Below are 24,479 nucleotides of genomic sequence, written 5' to 3'. Positions count from 1 at the left end.
AGGGAGACCCTGTCTCAAAAACAAAAAAAGATTTTTTTTTGTGTGTGTGTATGCATGCCATGTGTATACTGGTGCCCTCAGTAGCCAGAAGAGGGCATTGAATCTCCTGGAGCTGGAGTTATAGGCAGTTGTGAACAACCTGACACTGGTGATAGGAACTGAACTTGGGTCCTTTGGAAGAACAAGCACTGAACCATCTCTCCAGCTCTTTAAATAAGAATATTAATGACTTGTGATCCCAGCACTCAGGAGGCAGAGGCAAGAGAATGGAGCCTGGTCAGCCTGGTCTAGATAGTTGAGTTCCAGGCCAGCTAGGGCTACCCTATCTCAAAAACAAACAAACAAACAAACAACAACAACAAAAAAAAAACAATAAGAATATTGACTTATTGTAAAAGTAAAATTTTACAAACTTTTAAGTATTTATGATGTTTATTGTCTGTGGTATGGGAGTGGTACATGCATCCATGGTGTACATGTGGAAGTCAGGACAACTTGTAGGAGTCAGTTCTCACTTTCCACAGCATGGCTCCCAGGGATCCAACCAAGGTCCTCAGAATTGGTAGCAGGTATCTTTACTTGCTGAGCCATCTTGCTGGCACAAGTTTACAAACTTTATGCTTCTTTCCATGCTGTGAAAATAAGACTAGTGTCTGTTTTCCAGTTTCAAAGAATGTTCTAGCTTAAACAGTTTGCCGGGTGGGTGGGGGGGGGTGTACACTGAAAAGTTGTGCTTTGAAATAAAAGCATTTTTGACTAGAGTGTAGCTTAGTGGTAGAACAGTTGCCTACCATGCGCATGGCCCTGGGTTCAGTTCCAGCACCACAAAAATAAAAACAAAGGCCAAAAGCATCCTAAATACGTTATATGTAAATAGAGGTTAAGATACTAGAAACGGGTCCATGAGATGGGGAAAAATGAATCTTTAAGGAAGGGGGGTTGGGGAAACCAATGAAATACATGAGATTTGAAAGGGGAAGGAGGAATGACTGGGTGTGGAAGGTACAGTGGTGGAGAAGGGACTGTAGCTGAACATGTACAGATACACACAATAAGAATTTTTAAATACTTTATAAAACATGCAAAACATTTACATATTACTGTAAAGAGATGAACAGTAAAAATAATTTATCCACAATTATGAAGAGCTGAATATAGTAAAAACAATCTTTTCTGTATTGCTACAAGTAGGCTGCAGTAGAAATAAAAACACCTGGCTTCATTTTAAAAAGAATCAAAATGTAGGAGACCGAGGATATTCACCATCATCTGTGCTCTCAATCTCTGTATCTGTATCTGGGCTGTTTGTTGTGGAAGCTTTTTCTTGATTACTGTTGGAGACATCTGTCACAGACTGTTGGTTTTCTGTCTCTAACAACCGTGCTTTCTTCATGTGCCATTGATCATGTATGTCTAGAGATTTACGTTTAATCATCCGTGGTGCAGAAGCTGGACTCGCTTCAGGAGTGTAAATGTACTCTACCATTAAAGTCAGGTTGTCTGCCATATCAAGGTGGTGGTTGGTGTTACATCTACTTTGAGAAATAAGCCTATTTTTCAAAGAAATAACACAAGAATGAAGAACTTCAGAATCAGGAAAAAAGGTTCGTAAAGCCTGACAAAGAAAAATGTTTTCTTCAGGGTTGTCGTGGACACTCTTCTCTCCTAAAAGGTATAAAATAAGAGCTCAGCATATGTTTACTTCACAAATCTTTTATGTAAAGATTTCAAGATTATTCAGAATGAGAGTGACGCTGGGCGTCAGATGGTGGAGGCCAGCCTGGTCTACACAGCAAGTTCCAAGCCAGCTGGGGCTACAGGGATACCCTGTCTCAAAAATACCAAAAAAAAAAAAAAAAAAAGACATTGCGGGGGGTGGCACATGCCTTTAACCCGAGCACTTGGGAGGTTAGGCAGGCGGATCTCTGAGTTCAAGGCCAGCCTGGTCTACATAGGGAGTTCCAGGACAGCTGGGGCTACAGGGAGACCCTGTCTCAAAAAGACCAAAAAAAAAAAAAAGACATTGCGGGGGGTGGCACATGCCTTTAACCCGAGCACTTGGGAGGTTAGGCAGGCGGATCTCTGAGTTCAAGGCCAGCCTGGTCTACATAGGGAGTTCCAGGACAGCTGGGGCTACAGGGAGACCCTGTCTCAAAAAGACCAAAAAAAAAAAAAGACATGAATAATACCAAACACCTATTTACATGCCACAATAGTCTAAGAAAACTAAAGTTTTAGGCTCTAGTATCAACAATATAGCACACACCTCCTACAGGGCCATGTTCTCTGGTCAGGAGTATTTAAGGGTATCAGTGCAATCACACCTTTTAATGCCAGTGTGGACTAATTCATACATAGTACAGTTGGCTTGTCCACAGAGCCATAATTCAAACAAGAAAAGCATGAAAGTACAGCTGTGTTCATTTGTTGCTTACGTTCTGCTTTAATCTGTGCTTGTTGCTTTTTTCTAGCTTCTTTTAATCTGTTTACATCCATTATTAGTTTCTCTACTTCTCGCTCACTTTGTTCAACTTTTTGGCATACTCTCTGCAAAATAAAATGGCATAGACAAAAAATTAGAAGTTTTGTACTTATAGTAGCCTAGACTCAAAAAATCCTCAGTAGTCCAGAATATAAAATACTGTTCGCCTTTTTATATTCATTTTTTTTAAGGATTTTATTTTATGTGTATGTGTAAATGCCTCCATGTATTTATCTCCACTGAATTTGTGCCTGGTTCCTACAAAGGTCAGGAGAGCATGTCAAATGCCCTGGAGTTACAGGCTGTTGTGAGGTACCACGTGGGTGCTGGGAACCAACTTAGGTCCTCTACAAGAGCAACAAGGAGTCTTACTATCTCTAACCATCTCTCTAGCCCCTAAATTTTATTTTTATTTGTGTTTTTGGAGGACCTCAATAAAAAGCATTTGATGTTGCTTTATAGGCAGTGACATGCTTTTCATGCATTAACTTTCCATTTTCATGTTCTTAACATACCATATATTCATCTATGAATAAACAAAAGGAAATTCACTCTGAAATAGAAATACAGAGCTAGAGATACAGCTCAGTGATAGAGTACTTGCCTAGAATGTGAGGTTCACCCCAACTGTGCACATGTAAACAATGCACATGAACACACACACACATAACCCCACAGAACTAAGATGTATGCCTGTGATCCCAGCATTTAGGAGGCGGAGGAAGGATTAGGAATTCATCATCCTTGTCTACACAGGGAGTTTGAGGCCAGCCTGTGTTATATGAGGGCCTATCTCATAACATACACACACCCCACCCTAACAATAAACACAACAAAAACAAGTGAATATATTTTAGTACTATAAAAGGAAGCCATAGAGATTTTAAATCTCTTTAGAGAGTACTTTTGAAAAGCAAACTGACCCTGTGTGTCTTAGTTTTAAAAGAATGAGAATTCCATTTGGGAATATACCTTAATAACAAAAATTTATAAGAGAGAATGTTTCTTAGTATGAAATCAAAAGTAGAGGGTAAAAATAAAGTTGGAATAACTTGTTATAATGGGTACTTTTTAGCATATCTGCTCAGAACTATTCAAGTTGTCAAAATGAAGAATCAACATGTCTTTTGAAAGATAAATAAAATGTGGCAGTGACAGAGTCTGAGAAAGAGAAGAGCTAAAGATGATATACTCTTGAAAAATGCAAGAGCGCTCGCTGCTCTTGCAAGAACCTAGCACCCATGTCAGGTGGCTCACAACTGCCTGTAAACTCCAGCTTCAGGAGACTGAACATCCTTTTCTGCAGGCACCTGTACTCATGGACACATACCCACGTACATGTCACACACCTATACACATAATTAAAATCTTTTTAAAAAAATGCACAGTGAAGAGATTGAGGCCAGCTTGGTCTACATAGTAAGTTCCAGACCAGCTGAGGCTACAGGGAGATCCTGTCTTAAAAATAAAAATGCACAGAATGAATGCTAAGTGTTCTATCCACAAAAATGATAACTGACATAAAGCATTTGTTACCTAGATTTAACCATTCCATAACATACATATACAGATTTTAAAAGATACTTAGTTTCTTTCCCCGTTCCCCCCCGCCTTTTTTTTTTTGAAATAGTGTCTTACATAGCCTCAAACTCACTATGTTGCTGATAACCTTAAATTCCTGATTCTCCTACAGTGCTGAGATGACAGGTGTGAACTATACCTGACTTTACCTGATAAAGTTTTAGCTGTCAATTAAAACTTTAAAAATACATTGCATTAAAAATAAGATTATAAAGCCAGGTGTGGTGGTGCATGCCTTTAATCCCAACGCTTGGGAGGCAGAGGCAGACAGATCTCTGAGTTTGAGGCCAGCTGGGGATACAGAAAGAACCTGACTCATAGTACATGAAGTTGGAGAGATGGCTCAGCAGTTAAGAGTACTAGCTGCTCTTGCAGAGGATCCAGATTCAGTTCCCAGGGCCCATATCTGGCCTCTTGCAACTGCCTGTTAACTCTAATTCCATGGGATCTGACACCCTCTTCTGGCCTCTGTGGTCAGCTTACATTTGGTCCACATACACACATGCAGACAAAACATTCATACACATAAATAAAAATATATCTTTAAGAAAATAGTATATGGGGCTGGAGAGATGGCTCAGTGGTTAAGAGCACCTACTGTTCTTGCAGAGGACCCAAGTTTAGTTTCCAGCACCCATGGTGGGTGGTTCACAACTGTCTGTAACTCCAGCTTCAGGGTATCCAGTGCTCTCTTCTGGCTTCCTCAGGCACTGAACTTAAACTCACACATATACACCTAATTAAAACAAAAAAACTTACAAAAAAAAAATAGTATGTGGGGCTGGAGAGCTGACTCAATGGTTATAACAGCAGCTGTTCTTGAAGAGGACCCTAGTTCTGCTCCCAGCACCCACATAGTGCTAACCACCATCTGTAACTCCACTTCCAGGGGATCTCATGCCCTCTTCTGGCTTCCCTGGGCATTTTGTGCACATGGGTGCACTTACGTACATGCAGGCAAAACACTCATAGATAAAAAAAATTTTTTAAAGAAAATAGCAGTGTAATAGTAGTATATAAAGTATGTTAACCCTTTTTCTGTTAGCATGCTCTTTGGGTAAGTATGGAGGCCATAGAAGTATAATCTATGTAGCCAACTGGGTTTTAGCTGTCTGATGTTCCTAGTTTTGTAACTAATTTTGCTTTTTTTTTTTTTTTTGACACAAGGCCTTATTTATCTCAGGCTGGCCTCAAGCTCACTATGGGTATACCCAAGGATTACCTTCAACTTCTGATCTTCCTGCCTCATCTCCCCAGTGCTAAAATTATAGGTGCACACTACCGCACCTGGTTTATGTGATGCTGTGGATCAAACCCAGGGCTCTGTGAATGCTAGGCAAGCATTCTATCATCTGAGCTACATCTCCAGCCCCACTGTGCTTGCTTTTAAGGCTTATTTCCAAAAAGGTGTTCCTAGGACTGACTGAGCACAGTAGGGGCATTAGTGCCTCTGGAACAACTTTGGGGCACTTTGTTCATTAAGGATTCCTCATCAACACAGATGAACTTTCATAGAATGCTACTATAATCCAAGGCTCTTCCTAACCAATTGTTCTTCTTTCCTGTCTCAGAGGTCAAACTTGTGCTGCAGTCTGTTTTTCCCACTCTCCTTTTATCTTACAGTGGTCCAATAATCTCTTGCACTTCTGCCAAACAAATTGACATGAGACAGACTATAGTGGTAGTTGTGCTTCTCTGTCTTAGAAAAAGAATATGAGTCTATGCTATGTGGTACTGCTATAAGATGTACTATGCCAATGAAATCTGAGTGAAAATGGCATGGCAGTTCTAGGACTTCACCCTGTTTCTTGCTTTTTTCCTTTTGCCAAAATGTCTCAAATAAAAGCTGCTACTTGGGGCTGGAGAGATGGCCAAGTAAGCACTGGCTGCTCTTGCAGAGGACTCAGATTCAGTTCCCAGCAACCACATGGTAGCTAACAACCATCCATAACTCTAGTTCCTGGGGATCCGACACCCTCTTCTGGCCTCCACAGCCATTGTAAGCACAGGAGCACTTAAATATGCAGGCAAAACACTCATGCAAAATTTTTTTAAAAATTTCTTTTTGAGACAAGTCTCCCTATATAGCTCTAGCTGGTCTAGAACTCATAATATAGACCAGGCTGGCCTCAATCTCACAGATATCCACCTGCCTCTGCTTCAACATGGATCGTGGAATGAAAGTAACATCTGAAACAAATAACTACAGCCACCAGAAATAAGTACAGTCACTAGATGTGGTGGCATACACGTTTGATCCCAGCACTCAGGAGGCAGAGGCAGATGGAGCTCTGTGAATTCAAGGCTGGCCTCATCTACACAGCAAGTTCCAGGCGAGGCAGGGCTACATAGTGAGACCTTATCATTAAAAAAATAAGTAAAGATAAAAGAAATAGCTACAAGCTGGACATGGTATTGCACACCTTTAGATGGCAAGAATGCTGTAGTTGACGTGTGTTCATCCAATCTGTTTTCCCTTCATTTCACAGAACTCAGGAGGCAGAGGCAGGTGGATCTCTGTGAGATCAAGGTCAGCCTTGTTTACATAGTGAGTTCCAAGCCAGCTGTGGTTATAGGGAGACCCTGTTTCAAAAAGACAAAAAAAAAAAAAAGCTACAACCATGATATGACAAGACTTGTATAGTTGTCCACCACTGAGACTGTAGTCTCCATTATGACAGCTAATGAAATATAGCCTATCTAATAAGTATCAAATTATCCATAACAAATTGATAGTGATCTATTTGACACAAACTCTAAAGGGGTCTTTAAGTGCTTCATGCAACATACCTTTAATTCTTCTTGTATAGAAGTATACATTTCATTTATTTTATGCACCTCCTTTAAAGAGCCATCTTCATTAAAAAATTCAGAGCTGCAAAAAAAAAAAAAAAAAAAAAGGTATACAGAGCTTTTAAGTAGACAGATATAGAGGAAAATGTGGAGATGGCAAGAATACTGTAGTTGACATGCATGTTCATCCAATCTGTTTTCCCTTCATTTTCACTGTTTGGGTAATAAAAATCTTACCTGTGTGTTGTTACTGCTCTGCTAAAGCCAGTGGATGTGCAGGAAACTGATTCTGTTTTATAACCCAGTTGTTCAGACATGCCAAGATTAGTAACCACCAAAGGTACCCTATAAAAAAGTCTGATGAAATTTAAAAAAAATTGAAATATGAATTTAAAAGAATAGCATCTACATATCTGAGTATACTACTTTCTGAACAACATTAAAAGAAAAACAAAACCCCTACTATCGCTTAACAAGATAGAATTTCTCCACATGGGCCAACTTGAAGCAACTAGCTTTTCAAGGTTGAATAGAGCTGGTGCATGCCTTTAATCCCAACACTTGGGAGGCAGAGACAGGCAGATCTCTGTGAGTTCGAAGCCAACCTGGTCTACATATTGAATCCAGGCCAGCTGTGGCTACAGGGAAACCCCGTCTCAAAAAAAAAAAAGTTTGAGAAGTAGGCTAAGCATGGTGGTACATTCCCAAAATTCTAGCATTTAGGAGGCAGAAGCAAGCAGATCTCTGAGAGTTTGAGGCCAGCCTGTCCTATATAGTCAGTTCCAGACCAACCAGGGCTATATCATTAAACCCTGCCTCAAAAACAAAAAACCAAACAAAAAACAGTTGAGAAATATACATAGTATAAAAAAAAATGGCGTGAAAAGGTATTTTAATATATATTTTACTTGATCATGCATATTACTGTAAACCTAAGTAACTAAGGCAACCCCAGAGGTGGAGAAGGAAAATGGTGAGTTAAAGGTCACTGGGGATAGCATAGTTGATACCTTGGGTTTATCATATATGTTTATAATGTGTGTGTCTCTGTATGTAAGTGCTGCATGTATGGAGGTCAGAGGATAACTTTTGGGAGTTGGTTCTCTCTTTCCACCAAGGGTTCTGGAGACTGAACTCAAGTCTTAAGGCTTGTGGGACAAGCATTTTTACCAGCTGAGTCATCTCGCTGGCCTGTTTTTGAGACATGATCTCAGATAGCCAAGGCTAGTTTCAAACCTGCTATATAGCCTAGGATAACCTTGAACTCCTGATCCTGCCTTCACCCCTCAAGCACAGGATATACCACCCATATGGATGAGACCCCCATCCCCTTTTTTATTTTTTGGTCTTTTTTTTTTTTTTTTTTGAGACGGGGTCTCCCTGTGGCCCCAGCTGGCCTGGAACTTGCTATGTAGACCAGGCTGGCCTCAATCTCACAGAGATCGGCTTGCCTCTGCCTCCCAAGTGCTGGGATTAAAGCCATGCACCACCATGCCCAGCATGAGACCTTTTTTAAGAAAATTTATTTTGTTGGGAACAAAGCTCAGTGGTAGAGCACTCTTGCCTGTGTTCTATGTCCCCAACCCTCCAAAAAGGCAGAACAAGTTAAGCATCCCTAGCATAAAAATTTGAAATTTGACACAGGCTCTTATGTAAACCAAAGTCACCTCAAACCCTCGATCTTCCTGTTTCTACCTACTGGAATTATAGGTGTGTACCACCAAACATAGCTTAAAATATGAAAAATTTTCAACACCGTCACATGGAAAATTTATTGTAAGGCTAAGGCACGAAGATTTTAAGTTCAAAGCCAGACAGGCCTATGTATCAAATTCTGGCCCAGTTTGGTTTATACAGTAAGACCATGTCTCACCAAAAATACATCATAAAACAAATGGAAAATTCCATGTCCTCATGTGATAGCTCACAATCAAAACAGAAGTTCAGAGCCTTGTATGGTAACCCACTATCTGTAATCCTAGCAACTAGGGAAATTGACGCAGGAAGACCTCATCTTCAAGGCCAGCACAGGCATACATTATCTCAAAAAACTGATAAAACCCATTAGCAACAAAAATATTCTTAAGTTCAGGTTATATATATAAGGTATAAATGAATTATTTGTTTAGACTTGGGTCTGTCCTATTCCAAAAGTATTATGGTTGAGATTTATCTTAATTTACATGAACAATGAAATTAATCTTAATTGGTATTCAACTTAATTCTTATAGTCAATGAGAATTTTATTATAACCTAAGGGGAGTCCCTGTTAGCCTTTTTTATGGTATATCATCAAGGACTGCATTCTTTGCAGAGGTTACAAAAGCTACTCTAGGGGCTGGAGAGATGGCTCAGTAGTTAAAAGCACTAACTGCTTTTGCAGAGGACCTGGGTTCGGTTCCCAGCACCCACATGGCAGCTAACAACCATCTGTAACTCCAGTTCCAGGGGATCTGACGCCCTCTTCTGACCTCTTCGAACACTGCATGACATGGTACACTTGCATGCATGCAGGCAATATACTCATACACATTAAAAAAAAAAAAACAAACTTGCTCAAATGCCCAGCTTTACTACATCAATCAATTTCCCAAATAAATATTTCTTCCACCATAAGTATGAAATAACAGCAAATTTTCAGTTCCAGAATACATGTCATCATTCCATACTGGGCTTCCAATTTCCTTCATTTTTTCACCTATAATTAACGGTGAGATCTACTTTGCAAGAGTTACTGTGACAACCTAATAATGCAACACTTTATGAGAAAAATAAGCTACAAAAAATACTATAAAACTATTTGGAATGTTTTTTCTATTAGCTTAAAATAACCACCAATCAATCAGCATTTACCCTTTTTGTGGTTTATACAAGGCATGTTCCAGGCAATGAGTGGAGCAGCTTTCTGTTGTTATACTTGGTGTTAACAGCAGAAAAACAAGTTCTTGGCTTGAAAAATGCTTCTGTAAATTTTTGTGAAGCAGTCGTTCTCTAAATGTCATTATCTGATCTGAATGACGACGGAATTTGTACCAACCTACCACAGTCTGGAAGAGAATACAGAAAAAAAGTAAATATGTATTGGTTACAATTATTACTGCGTGTCTTATAGCAATGAAACTGATGGTCTTGAGTCAGTAGTCATAACACCCCTGTAGTTGTAGCATGCAGGAGGCTGAGGCAGCAGAACTGTGATTTCAAAGCCAACCTGGGCTACATAGCTAGACTTTCCGTTTCAAGGAAGAAAACAAAACAAAAAAAACCTGACAGTCTTAAAATGGCTTTTCAACTGTCAGAAAAGTTTGGGTTATAATAAAGTATACTTATATACTTTACTTTTTGGGGGGGTCTTTTTGAGACAGGGTCTCCCTGTAGCCCAGCTGTCCTGGAACTCACTATGGAGACCAGGCTGGCCTTGAACTCACAGAGATCCGCCTGCCTCTGCCTCCCGAGTGCTGGGATTAAGGGCGTGCGCCACCACGCCTGGCTATATACTTTACTTTTATAAAGTATAACTGGTATACTTAAAGTACTTTATTTTTGATGAAAAGGTTACAATTTTAATACAGAAAAACTTTTTGACTTAATCTTTTTTAGGAGGACAGGGTCTCATGTATCCTAGGCTGGCCTCAAACTCCATATATAGCCAAGGATGATCCTGAACTTCTGATACTCCTGCTTCTACCTCCCTAATGCTGGGATTAAAGACATGTGCCACTACATCTGGTTTATTTTTTTAATGTAGTGCTAGGGAGGGAAGCCAGGGCTAAATGCATGTTAGGCAGGCATTCTACCAACTGAGCTACATTCACAGCTTCAGCTTCTGTTTTATTTGATTTTTTGGTCTTTTTGAGACAGGTATCCCCTATAGCCCCAGCTGACCTAGAACTCCCTATGTAGACCAGGCTGGCCTTGAACTCACAGAGATCTACCTGCTTCTGCCTTCCTAGTGCTGGGATTAAAGGCATGCTCCAACATGCCCAGCTATTTTAAAAAAAAATAACATTTACTATCTTGCAATCCTATCTTTAGTCAAAATTTACATGAAAGAAATATCAATACCATTGTTTATGTGATGGACAGTCACTCCCTGAAAACACACTAATAATGGTTTATTAAATGTTAAACTGTTTAAGTTGGCTTTAAGATCATTTGAAAGATTTTATAATCTGTAGCATGCAAACAAATATGACTAATACATTAATAAACTTTTAAACTGAAAAAATAATTCTCTTACTGAATAGTAGCACAAAAATAACCACTGTATATTTGCAAATTAAAGTGAAATCAGAATTGTTTCTGCACATAAAATCTCAGCACTTGGATGGTTAAGGAGGAGAAGGATGATCACAAGTTCAAGTCCAGCCTTCAATATATAGTAAGGCTATGTCTCAAAACCAAACCAAACCATTCCTTTTAAAGCTAAAACATATATTTACAAATACGCTTTTTAAATAACCTAATATAAATTAAAAAAACTTATTGGGGGCTGGTAAGTTGGCTCAGCAGTTAAGAGCACTGGCTGCTCTTGCTGAGGACCATGGTTCAGTTCCCAGCACTCACATAGCAGTTAACAACTGTCTGTAACTCCAGTTCTTGGGGACGATGCCCTTTTCTGATCTCTGCAGGCATTGCGTGACACAGGTGCATTTACACATGTATAGGCAATGCACTCATACACATAAAAAAAATAAAAAGGTTTTTTTGCATTTTAGTGTGTGTGTGTTGTATGTGTATGTATGCATATGGGCATGTCACAACAAGAGTGTGAAGGTCAGAGGTCTTGTGGGAGTTGGATCTCTCTTACTGTGTGGGTCCTGGGGCTTGAACTCAGAAGGATCTCTCCTATTAAGTGGGTCCTGGGATTGAACCCAGGTTGTCAGGTTTAACAACATATGCCTTTACTTGTTGGGCCATCTTACTGTTCCTAAATACAACTTTTTTTAAAGTTCAACCATTTTCTCTTAAAAACATTTTTTTTAATTATGTATTTGTGTGTGAATATATGTATATGTGTTTGAGTGCTCTACCTATCTGGAGGTCAGTTCTTTCCCTTCACCATAGGGATTCCAGGGATCCAACTATGTTGTCAGGCTTGGTCACAAGTACCTTGACCCACTGAGCCACCTCACTGGCCCTAAAAAGTATAACCATTTTCAAAAAGAATATTTCCTGGAAAAAAAAAAAAAAACTTGTGGTACTAGGGAATTGCACTTAGGACGTTATGGAAGCCAGGCAAGCACTTGGGCTATGCCCTCAGGCTTGTTTCAGTTTTTTGGTTTTTCTTTTTCAATTTCAGTGTTAGATAGGGTCTCACTAGGTTGCCTAGGATAGCCTCTGACTTGAAATCCTCCTGCCTTGGCCTCCAAAGTACTTGAGATTACACACATGTACACATAGTGTCTTGAAGAAACATCTTTTACTAAGTATACTTTCATTTTCAAATCAGAGATGTGTGCCACCATCCCCAGTGACCAAAACTTCTTTTCTTGAATCTACTTTTATTCTCAGAGAAACAAAGTTTTAAGAAACAAAAAGGGGTACTTTGAAAAAAATTTGGGATTGGGGGGAAGCACATCTTGGCTATTCAGTAAGTTTTAACCAAATACCGACTATGTGGGGGATTTAACTTATTGCTGTACAGGAAAGTGTCTCTGCATTTATGAAAACTGACTGCAAATCCAGACTCAGTGACACATACTTTAAGTCCCAGCTACTTAAATCCAGCAGTTTGAGACCAGATAGCAAAATACCATCTCAAAAAGAAAATAAGTGCAGTTATGTAAAAATAACAAAAATGGATTAAGTCCTAGAATAAATCATACTGGGAAAGGGAGTAGTAAAAAAACAGAAGTCAGTATAAATTAGCATAGTCAAGGAGAGAAAGATGGACACTATTAATGACTAGTTTTGCTTTCTGAGAAACATCTCTATTTCTGGGAAGAACAAGCTTTTTCTTACATACTTTAATGAATACTATGAAGACAAATGCCACTCAAGGCTGCTGTAAAAGCTTCTATAGTTTAGGAATGCAAACTACTACAAATAGTACCAACAAAGAAATGGTAATACCTTTTTGACATTTGAAAGTATTTTCTTCAGTGCTTGTTCATTTACTTCACCTGAAGAATTATAAAAGCTATAAAAATAAAAATTAAAGACATTTCAAGTAAGCTAGAAATTTGAATAATTTTATTAGCATTTAAAATCTTACTCTTAACACATACTACCCAACCAAAATCCATACCTACTTTCCTATATTGAACTTCTAAAATAATAAAGTTGACAAAATGGCACTTTTATGGTACAAACACAAGGTTCACAACAATAAAAAATAATGAAAAGAGTGGAAAAACTTCAGATGAAAGTTTTGCCCACTAGTTTTTAACCTAAAATAAGAACAATAAACTATCCATTAAATACAAGTATTAGAAAATTAAATTCACACAGCCAGTTCACAATTCAGTTTACTTACTAATAATTGTTAACCTTGAGCAGAGAGATGGCTCAGTCATTAAGAGCACTTACTGGTCTTCCAGAGGACCCAGGTTCAATTCCCAGCACCCACATGGCTGCTAACAATCATCCGTAACTTTAGTTCCAGAGGATCCAATACCCTCTTCTGGTCTCTGCAGGCATCACACACAGGTACACTTACATGCATGCAAAACACTTCACAAAAATGAGTAAATAAGTGCTGGAGAGATGGCTCAGTGGCTAAGAGCACTGACTGCTCTTGTAGAGGACCAGGGTTCGATTCTCAGCACCCACATGGCAGCTAACAACTGTTCGTAATTCCAGTTCCTGGGGATCCAACAGCCTCTTCTGACCTCTGAGGCACTGCACAACAGGGGTGCACTTACATGCACGCAGGCAATGCACTCGTGCACATTAAAAAAAGAAGTAAAGAAAAATTTAAAAGTTAATAATCTAAAAACACATAATGGGTACTGAAACATAGTAACAAAGGACAATTTATTCATTGTTAATTCCAAAAGCTGTATGTTTAGGAAGCAGTGGTATCTGGGGGAGTTGGGATTTGGAGGGGTAGAGGAGAGGATGGTATTGGTTTAATCCAGTGGTCGTTGTAGTTGGAATGTTTAAGACAGAATTAGAATTTTAAAAGATTCTAAAGCATTTACTTCTAGCTTTCTTGAGATTGCAAGTAACACAGTTCTGTGGGGGGGGGGGTATGCATGTTTGTATGAAGGTGTGTGCGCACAGGGAAACCAGAGGTTGATACTGTTTTCTTTGATCACTCTCCACCTTATTAACCTGGAACTCACCGATTTGGCTAGCTGGCTGGCAAATGAGTTTCAGAGATCTGCCTATCATCCCTCCCTCCATCCCTCCCAGCCCCAAACACTACAGTTACAGAAACGTGGGTTTTATAGTGGTTTGGGGGAGCCAAAGTCAGGTCTGCATGCTTGTGTGGCAGGTACTTTAACAATGGAGTTATGTCCTTATCTGATTTCCTTTGTTTAGCATTAAGAGTAACAGTCTTCTGTTCTATCATGGTGAAATGCTGAACAAAATCCTATATAAATTTTTTCTTGTTTTTTTGGTCTTTTTGAGTCAGGGTCTCCCTGTAGCCCCAGCTGGCCTGAAACTCACTCTGTACACCAGTCTGGCCTCAAACTCACAGAGATCTGCCTGCCTCTGCCTCCTGAATGCTGGCATTAAAGGCATGCACTACCACGCCAGGCAAAATCCTATATAAATTTATAAGCTTTTATGAGTAATCCTGAAGTGTATGATGAAAATATTTATTTACATACAACTTTTCAACTATATTCAAATAGGTGAAGTTTTTACTTCAGAATGTTCCCATTAAGCCATGTGTAGTGGCGCATGCCTTTAATCCCAACACTCAGGAGGCAGATCGATCTCTGTGAGTTCCAAGCCAGCGAGGACTGCATGATGAGACCCTGTCTCAAAATAAAACAAAAACCAATTTTCCCATTAAAAGCTAAGCATGGTACTGCAGGCCTATAGAGCCAACCACTCAGCAGTCTGAGGCAGGAGGATCTCAAGGTCAAGGCCTGTCTTAGCTAGAGAGAGTGAGTTCAAGGCCAGCTTAAAAAACTTAATGAGACCATGTCTCAAATATATAAACAAACAAATGGCTGGAACTGGAGCTTAATGGTAGAGTGCTTCCTAGCATGAGTAAAACCCTGGGTTCAATCCTTAAAACTACAAGGAAAAAATGAATTCCCATTAAAAATATTTTAATGGGATGAGATGATTCAGCAGTTAAGAGCACTTGCTTCTTTGTAGAGGGGCCAGGTTCATTTCCCAGCACCTACATGGTAGTAGCTCACACCTGTAACTCCAGTTCCAGGGGATCTGGTGCCCTCTTGTGGCCTCTGTGAGCACTAGGCACACAACATACATGGTACATATACATACATGCAGGCCAACACACCTATATATAAATACACATAAAATAAGAATTAAGGGGCTGATGAGACTGCTTAAAAGTTAAGAGCACTTGCTTCTTTGCAGAGGACCCACGATTGATTCCAACATCCACATGGCAGCTAGCAACCATCCTTAACTCCAATCCGATGCAGTCTTCTGACCTCCATAGGTACTGTACAACATGGGTGCACTTACATACATAGAGTTGGCCATGAAGCTTACTTATCGGCAGGTTGGAATTCTTGACCAGCACATGACCTGCCTGAGACGTGACTTGTCTGAGAGGCTTCATGGCTCCCCTGTCTCAAAAAGACCAAAATAAATAAATAAATAAATAAATAAATAAAAATTTTAAGCTGGGTGTGGTGGTACACGCCTTTAATCCCAGCACTCTGGAGGCAGAGGCAGGTGGATCTCTTTGAGGTCAAGGTCAGCCTGTTCTCCATAGTGAGTTCCAGGCCATCTGGGGCTACAGAGAGATCCTGTCTCAAAAAGACCAAAAAAGCTGGGCATGGTGGCACATGCCTTTAATTCCAGCACTCAGAAGACAGAGGCAGGCAGATCTTTGTAAGTTGAAGGCTAGCCTGGTCTACATAGCAAGTTCAGGTCGGCTGGGCTACGGGAAGACCCCACTGCAAAAAAAAAAAGGAAAAAAAAAGAAAAAAATTTTAAAGAAACAAAAAACATTTTAAAGGGGCTGAAACTAGGTTCATTGAAGGATGTCTGTGGATGGGAATCAAGACAGCTGTGGAAATGGATGCCAAATTCCAGTTCATTAGTATTGAAAAAATATTTCAACCCTTAGACTTTCACAGGTAGAATGAAGTATATACTGGCACATATGGAGGCACTGCTTTGATAGTCTTGTACTTCAAGTTAAGGTTAAAAACCAAAAGCCAAAAATTCCAGCTATCAAAATTCCAGCTATTTCAAAATTCATTTAGAAATGAATTCTAAAATGTCTGACCTCATCTGTTAAGTGCTCACAACTAGAGAAGCTAATGTCAAACTAATGTAGTAACTTGTACAGTAAATTAGGAACATGAAAAAGGTACCAACCAAAGGGAGATACTAAGCTGGCCAAACATATCCTTCTACTTACCTATTTATAATTCCAATATAAAAACTATATATAAGAGTTTATTGCTGGACTGGGGATATACTCAGTGGTACAGCATTTGCCTGGCACTTTAAGGGCCCTGGTTTCAATCCCCAGAACTAACAATAGAAAACAACAAATAAAGTTTACTGCTGTAATCTCTAGCATGATCCAATTCTGAAGAGTCTCAACCTGGTGCATAAGGTAGTACATCAGGGTATACGAGCATAGGCTGAGAGCATACATCTGTGAGAACACTTGATTTTATGTCAAGTTTCAGGAAAGAGAACCAGGGGGTGGGAGTTTTATATAAAAACAATAAGCCAGGTGTGATAGCACATGCATATAATCCCATCACTTAAAGAGACTGAGGCAGAAAAATCTGAAGTTTGAGGCCAGGCTATGCTACATAGTTTCAGGCCAGTCTGGGATACATACTGAGACTCTGTGTTGTTCTCCACCTCCTCCCCCAAAAGATATACCATACAAGATTCATGCTAAAGTGCCTAGTTTTTAAGTTGTTTTAGGCTTCAACAGGCCATTTTCAAGACATTTCTTAGACTTTTGAGAATAGCAAAACAATGTATTTCAGTGAAAAAGTCTGAGAAATACTGTAGCTGGTGCAGGGTTGGAAGTTTATTTCTAAAATGTCAGTTAAAATATTTCAAGCTTTGCCCCGCATGTCTGCTTTCTATTGCATATTCTTCTCCCCCCCCCAATTCTGAAAAAAATATTGCAAGCATTCTTAGACCAAGGGCCATATAAAAACAGCTCATAGGGCTCTATTTTGACATCCCTTCAATTAAAGCATAATAGTGGATATTAAAGCTAATCTAGCTTGGACTTCAAGACATGTCATCAGAAGACTTCCTTTTAAATATATTCACCTATATTACAACAGGGAAACACTACCACCAGTATGTTGTTAGAAATCCTAATGGCTTTTTTTTTTTAGTATATTTTTTTAAATTTTTAAATTTTTAATTTTATGTGTATTCATGTATTGCCTGCATGTAGGTAAGTGCACCTGTGTTGTGCAATGCCTGTGGAGGTCCAAAGAGGCTATCGCATCCCCTGGGACTGGAGTTATAGTTGTTAGCTGCCATGTGGGTGCTGGGATGTGAACATACGTCTTCTGCAAGAACAACCAGTGTTCTTAACTGTTGAGCCATCTCTTCAGCCCCTAATGGCTGGGGCTACAGCTTAGCAGAAACTTGTCCAGGATACATGAAGCTCCGATGAGTCCCGTCCCCAGCATCACAAAACACCCCACAAACGCACATTAAAAAGAAACCCTGTTTCTTAGTTTTACCCTACCATTAACTAGTTCTATGGATTCCACTAAATCATTAACTTTTAGGCTTATTACTTTGGTTTTAGATGAAAACAAAGTAGTAACTTTCTAAATGAAAGCTATTTCAAGATGGTTTTCCTCATGTCCTTTTCTTAAACCTAAGAGCTAAAGGGCTCAGACATTACTAGATCAGTTTCTGCAGCTTAGACTCTATTAAACTGGTCTCATTTTATTTTATGTGTATGAGTGTTTTGCCTGCATGTATGTAGGTACAAAGCCCTTGGAGGTCAGAAGAGGATATCAAGTCCCCTAGAACCGGAGTTACAGATGGTTGTTAGCAGCCATGTGGGTGATAGAAATCAAATGCAGGTCCTCTAGAAGAGCAGCCAGTGCTCTTAACCACTCCAGCCCTATTACTGGTCTAATGTAGTTGTCCAAAGATAGTGAATCACTTTTTTAAATATTTTAATCCTTTGATGGTCTACAAGGCCCTTCAAGCAAGTCCTTTTTGAGACCCCACTAAAAACATCTCAATCAACAAATATTTTTGTATGCCCACTGTTCATTAAAGGACTACAGGAAATCTAGTTTTTCCTGGTATATGAGTTTAAGACGATACTAAGCACTTTTTTCCTATAATCTCCCCTACCATAGATCCTTTTTTCTTTAACCATGTACACCCTTATAACTCACACAGCCTTTGTGTACAAAGACAGTGTGACTTTAATAATGTATAATGACTTTTGTGTGGTTGACTTAAATCATAAAACCATGTCATTAAAATTATATTATGCTGGGGCTGGGCATGGAGGCCTAGGAGGGAAGGAAAAGATGGTACAGTAGAGCCAATGTGTAAAAACAAGGAGTAAGAGAGCTTACCAAAGCTATCGAATCAGACTCAAAAAAAGGAAAAAAAAAAAAAAAAAAAAAAAAAAAAAAAAAAAAAAATGATATTATGCTTACATTTATTTGCTTGATGCAAAGGTATTTGTGTTTCTATGTATGTAGTCTCAGTAAGACATTAGTAAAGTACAGTACATTAAGGCTAACAGTTCTATTGCTCTCTGTCAGACTAGAAGGCTAAACTTGCAATAGAGTAAAGCAACAGGGTAATAGAGGGAAACAATAAACTGCAATGAAGGGACTAGAGAGATGGCTCAGCAGTTAAGAGCATAGGCTGCTCTTGCAGAGGACCCAGGTTCGATTTCCAGCATGTTATAGTGGCTTACAACTGTCCATAACTCCAGTTCCTGCATATCCAGCACCCTTTTCTGACTTCTGAGAGCACTGCATGACATGGGTATACTTACATGCCTGCAGGCAATACACTGATACATTTAAAAATAAAAATAATAAATATAGACCCAGGTGTGGAGGTGCATGCCTTTAATCCCAGCACTCAGGAGGCAGAGGCAGGTGGATCTTTGAGTTCAAGGCCAGCCTGGTATACTCTGTGAGTTCCAGGCCAGCTGGAGCTACTGGAAGACCCTGTCTCAAAAAGACCAAAATAAATAAAACAAAATACTAAAAAAAAATAAAATAAACTGCAATAAGGAAGGTAGGAAAGAACTGCTATTTCTGTATGAGAACCTGTCACTTACTGAGTTTATAATATGCAATGAGACGAATGGGTGTGAGAGGAAAAGCAATTTTCATGGTAAACTGGCTCTTGCAGAGACAGTGGAGATCAGCTGTAAGTAGCCTAATAAAGGACTATAGATACAATTGACATGCACAAGTGGGTATTTAAAAATAACCCTTCGATGTATAATTGGTAACCATGGTACTCTGAAAAATTATTAACTTTTGGAGAATAACTCATGATGGATAATTTACTTGTTTTTACTAATACCATTACTTACCTAAAAAGCCGGTAACATGGAATATATTTCTGAATATCTAGAAAAAAAGTATCTTTAGTTATAAGTATATTAATAATTATTTACCTAACATACAGACTTCATCATTCTTACCCTTTCAAAGATGAATAGGCAAAGAGAAATTAAGTGGCTCCCTCAAATAGAGGTAAGCTAAAAGTCAAAGCTAGAGTTGTAGTCAGAATTACAATGCTGTATGTTCTAGGCAGAGGATAACCTTGAACTTCTGATCCTCTTGACCCTACCTCCTAATTGCAGGGATTAAAGCAATGTACCACTACACCCAGTTATTTTTTGAAGTGCTGACAATCAAACCTGGAGCTTTGTGTATGCTAGACAAGCAATCTATCAACTGGGCTACATTCTCAGTCTTAAATAGTGGTTTAGCAACTGCAATAAAAAAGATAATACCAAAGTTGCTATATTTTCATTGAGTGTTAAAAAATTATGCTCTTAATTTACCCAAATGATAAGTGTCTGTTGAAAATCTTTGTCATTCTAAGTAGTTGTTTCATAAATGTTTTATCGGTGATAAAAACAAAAAACCAACATCTTTCAAAAGGTGTTTTATTCTGCTGTCAATAGCAATATTATAAGCTAAGTAAGAAAAAAAAATCTTTAAATTTTTTTTTTTTTTCTGTTCTGGAGATCCAAGTCCTTCTGCCTGCTAGGTAATCATTCTACGGAAGAACTCTTTTGTTTTGTTGTTTTCAAGTACTGGAGATCAAATTCATGGCCTCTTACATTGTAGAGAAGCAGCACTCTACAACACAGCTACAACCTTAGCCCTTGAAAAGCAAATCTTCTATTTAGACACTGTTCCTCTAGTAAATGTCTTTAGAGAAATACCTGTCTATGGCCATACCACCCTGAATGCACCCAATCTCGGAAGCTAGGCAGGGTCGGGCCTGGTTAGAACATGGATGGGAGAAATTCCTAGCTATAAAAACACTAAATAGAAATGATCTATAATTAATAAATGTAAAATGTATACTAGTATAGAGACATGGAAAAGGTAAAATGAAAATCTCATGAACCAAGGCAATGTAGCAATTCATCCACCGTGGACTTTTTACCTATTCACTATGGTTTGTTTGGAGAAAAATAAGCAGCTGCCCTTGAACTCACAGAGCTCCACCTGCCTCTCCCTCCTGGTTCTGGGACTAAAGGCATGTGCCATCATACCTGACCTATTCACCATGGTTTTTGAGACAGCATCTCCCTGTAGCCCCAGCTGGCCTAGAGCTCACTATATAAACCAGGCTGATGGCCTTGAACTCACAGAGCTCCACCTGCCTATGCCTCCTGAGTGCTGGGACTAAAGGTGTGCACCACCTTTTTTTTCTTAAAAGCTACCAACAGCTATTTCTTCCTCGATCTCCTACAAAGGAATCCTGACTGCAACCTAGTCAACAGTCATAATTTTAATTGAAAAACAAATGCCATATATTCTAAATTCTGCTTTTTAAAAAAATTAAGGTATATATTTTAACTATTTCAGAACATTTATACTGGGGCTGGTGAGATGGTTTAGCAGGTAAAGGTACTTGCTGACAAGCTTGACTACCTTATTTCCATGCTGGGACCCACATGGCCTAAGGAGAGAACCAACTCTATCAAGTTACCCTCTGACTTCCATACTGTCACTGTGGTACCTGCATACCCCCATAACACCCCTGCCCCCACAAAATTAAAATGTAAAAATAAAAAACATTTATGATGATTCCTTTCAGCATACACTTTCAAAAACAGAAGTGACTCACCAATTGTATAGACAACTTTAACATTATCCATTTGTGAATCAGTAATGCTATTCTTGGCTTCACCTTTCATTTCACCAAGGAGAAAACCTTCCTATGAGAATAAAATGATAAAACAGTAAGCTGTATACAGAATATACTGATAGGATTACTGTTCTCTTAATCATACTTTTAAGTATTTTTACAATGTATACAAGAGCGTGCTCAAGGGTAGGGTACACATCAAGTAACTGGAGCAGGCCCTGTGGAGGCAGAATGAAACTAGCTTTAAAAGGCTAGACAAGTTCATGTCAGCACTGCACGTGAAAGATTTATCGTCCTCTTTTTTTTTTTTTTTTTTTTTTAAAAAAAAAAAAAAAAAAAAAAAAAAAAAAAAAAAAAAAAAAGGCTAGACAATAATTTGGGAAGGTAGAGCTAGAAGCACTTAGGACACCTGGAACCCTAAAAGGCTTAAAGCCTGTTTAAGACTGGTAGAGCAGCTTGGCTTGAAGCACAAGGCTCTATGTGCATATGTAAGGAGGATGGGGTGAAACCAGAATATCCATGTAAATAATCAGAGTTGGTTTTACAAGTGTTTCTAAGAGTTGGTGGAGGTTTGTGTGCTATGGAATGATGCAATGACTCATGTTTTCAAATTTAAGTGTTTGAAAAAAAATAATGAAAGATTAAAGATTTGGAATTTTAGCATTTAGTGTTTGCTCTTCCGAAAGGGGTACTGTTTGTGTTGATTCTTTAAAAATACAGGCATACAGGTGTGTCACACTCTGGTAGCAATTTTCTTTTTCATTTCAGGGAATTCAATTATTCTATTAGACACATTTAAAGATCCAGTGTGCTCGACAATGAAATTTTATATTCTTTAAAATTAGTTAATAATGCCCCACCCCCATTTCATCAAAGGAAAAAGAGTGTAAAAAGCATATTTACAGTGTCTTTAGTGGAAAGGAGGGCGTTAAAATTGGTAGCTGCACATCAGTGTTGATTTTGATACTCCCAAGGACAAAAAAAGAGAAAGCAGCAGAGACAATTCAAGTATAATTATCCAGAAAACCACTCTTTAAAAACTTTAGTTGGAATGTCTGAGAATTTAGTCTAACGCCATGATAATTGTGAATTACAAGGGCCAATCCTATAAGCCACAGATGGACCTGAGGACGCCGTCTACGTTTGTAGTAAACATCTTCCAGAGTACATACGTTTTTTTAAAAAAAAGTATAGCATGCTTAACAAATTGGCGTACCCATCCCTGTGTAGGGACCATGCTTATCTCTATTGGTCCGCTTTATTTGTGCTGCCCAAGCGAGCACTAACACACATATATTTTAAAATGTCGTCTGTTCTTTGCTAGGCGTTCATCTGTAAGGTAATTTGATGTAATATACGTAAAACATACTAATTTACATTCATTACAACCTTTGTTAGGATTGTGCTGAAAATCAACTTTGGGCATCACACGCCTTTTATCTTAAAATGGACACAATTCGCATAACCAGGCATAGTCAGTACACTACTCCCTACATTAGTAGAGTCGGAAATTTGTTTCGACGTTTCTAGATTCTTTGTTACTCAGCACTTATTACCAGATGTTACTTCCCGACCCCAAAGTTTTAATGAGTTTAATTTCCCGTTTTAAAACCTTTTAAGTTCCACCCAGAGGTTTTGAAGAAATATAAAACAGCTTTTAAACATCTGAGAACAAACTTTCTTTGTAAGAGAAAGAAAAGTTGCGAGCTCGGCGCTCCAGTTTCAAGTCAGGTTCGGCCGTCTTCCAGTTCACTGTGCCCGGCCAGAGCGCTCCCCAGGAAAGCAGAGTCCTCCCGGCCCCGTTCCCACCACGTGCTCGAACGCGCGCACGGGCCCGCATGGGCAACGCACGGCTGCCCTGGCAACCGACCGCGTAGTGAGCACTAACAGAAACAGCTCTCAGCTGCGGGGGAACTCAGCGTTCGCGCCCAGGATCGGCGGCAGGAAAAGGGCCCGGATGCGAGCGAGTCGGAGCGTGCGGAGTCGGCGCGCGGAGCAGGCGGCCGGAGGGCGGGCTACTGCTGGAGCGGGCTCGGCTCACCGTGTCTGAGTCTGTGTTGAGGTGCTGGAAGGTGAGCGCTCCGAGCACGAAACCAGACAGTACCCCCAACGTGCTCTCGCCCTCCATAACGCCACCTCAAAAGCGGTCTCCACAGCCGCGAGCGCTCACCACGAGCCTCACCGGAGGACGGAAGGCGGGACAGGACTTGCAGGCCTCCACCCTCACGCCAAGGCGGCGAGGCGGTGCCTGAGGGGGCGGTGCCTGGAGGGCGGGGCCTGCGCGTGCGCACAGGGCGGTGCTCCTCGGCGGACACTCGGGTGCCCCCTGGTGGCAAGGCGGTTGTAGACGCTCATCTAGGAACCCAGGACTCTGTATTTCCTTTCATAGCCACTGTGTTAAGCAATGCAGCAGTTGCCATAAGCGTGATTCGGTGGCTAGCCGAGGCTGAGAGACCTGGGATGCACATGCAAAACCCTGCTTGCGGTTATCTTTAGACAGATGATGGTTGTGAAAGAATTGCTTAGCAATATTTTAATACCACAGACTTGCCCTGTTTGTGGTTTTCTAACCTCATTACACTATCTTTTACCTGTTGAAATTCGTAGAAGACTAATAACCAATTGGGGAATTGTATTTTCTAGGATATTCTAACCATGTTATGTGTGTGTATTTGGCTCGTTGGTTGGTTCGCTTGCTTTTACAAAATTAAGAACTTGTCGGGCGTTGTGGTGCACACCTATTAATCCCAGCAGGCAGATCCCAGTGAGAGCGAGGCCAGCTTGGTCTACATAGCAAGTTTCAGCCAGCCACGGCTACTGACAGGGGTGGGGGGAAGGAGGGAGAAGGAGGGGGGAACAGAGAGAAGAGAGAGACAGAGAACAGAGTCTAGAGGCCCAGAGCTCTTGTAGAGGGACCCGATTTAGTTCACGGAACCCATGTGGCACCTGACAGCCTTCCATAACTTATAGCTCCAGGGGATCTGGCGCCCTCCTATGGCCTACACGGGCATTACATAACACGGGTGCACATTCACACATAAAATAAGAAATGTAAAACTGAGTCTAGTTGTAAAGGTACAAACATAGGTTTGTAATATTCTGAGAATTTGATGATAAGTATGATCATACTGTGCTGGATTTGATATAA

The 24,479-nt window shown here is 39.8% G+C and overlaps 1 protein-coding gene across 2 annotated transcripts; it reads right to left on the bottom strand.

Annotated features, from left to right (window-relative positions):
• Positions 1-388: 388 nt before the first annotated feature.
• Positions 389-23,569, bottom strand: Abraxas1 (abraxas 1, BRCA1 A complex subunit). Of its 2 annotated transcripts, XM_017802851.2 has the most exons (10): positions 23,373-23,569; positions 21,311-21,401; positions 19,533-19,569; positions 12,929-12,995; positions 9,710-9,903; positions 7,094-7,213; positions 6,854-6,938; positions 2,436-2,547; positions 1,264-1,665; positions 389-632 (listed from the first exon to the last, which is right to left on the bottom strand). In XM_017802851.2, the coding sequence occupies exons 1-10, from the start codon at positions 23,457-23,459 to the stop codon at positions 616-618; spliced, it is 1,212 nt and encodes a 403-aa protein (XP_017658340.1). In that variant the 5' UTR covers positions 23,460-23,569; the 3' UTR covers positions 389-615. The 2 variants fall into 2 exon arrangements, with proteins under 2 accessions (XP_017658340.1, XP_008849993.1); XM_008851771.3 differs by lacking the exon at positions 389-632 and having other exon boundaries at positions 1,057-1,665.
• Positions 23,570-24,479: the final 910 nt, after the last annotated feature.

The sequence above is a fragment of the Nannospalax galili genome, unplaced genomic scaffold (assembly GCF_000622305.1).
Source record: "Nannospalax galili isolate Female #2095 unplaced genomic scaffold, S.galili_v1.0 scaffold405, whole genome shotgun sequence".
Lineage (NCBI taxonomy): Eukaryota > Metazoa > Chordata > Mammalia > Rodentia > Spalacidae > Nannospalax > Nannospalax galili.
The sequence above is the reverse complement of the archived record's forward strand: the minus strand, read 5'-3'. Positions and strand labels throughout refer to the sequence as shown.

What these genes read in the sequence shown, in the direction of transcription:
- Abraxas1 (XM_008851771.3), bottom strand. Translation starts at nt 23,459, where the DNA reads ATGGAGGGCGAGAGCACGTTGGGGGTACTGTCTGGTTTCGTGCTCGGA. An exon ending in CCATGTTACCGGCTTTTTAG is followed by an intron (nt 12,996 to 19,532) that starts GTAAGTAATGGT and finishes TTATTTTTATAG; the next exon opens with CTTTTATAATTCTTCAGGTG. An exon ending in AGCACAGATTAAAGCAGAAC is followed by an intron (nt 1,666 to 2,435) that starts GTAAGCAACAAA and finishes TATACCTTTTAG; the next exon opens with GAGAGAAGAGTGTCCACGAC.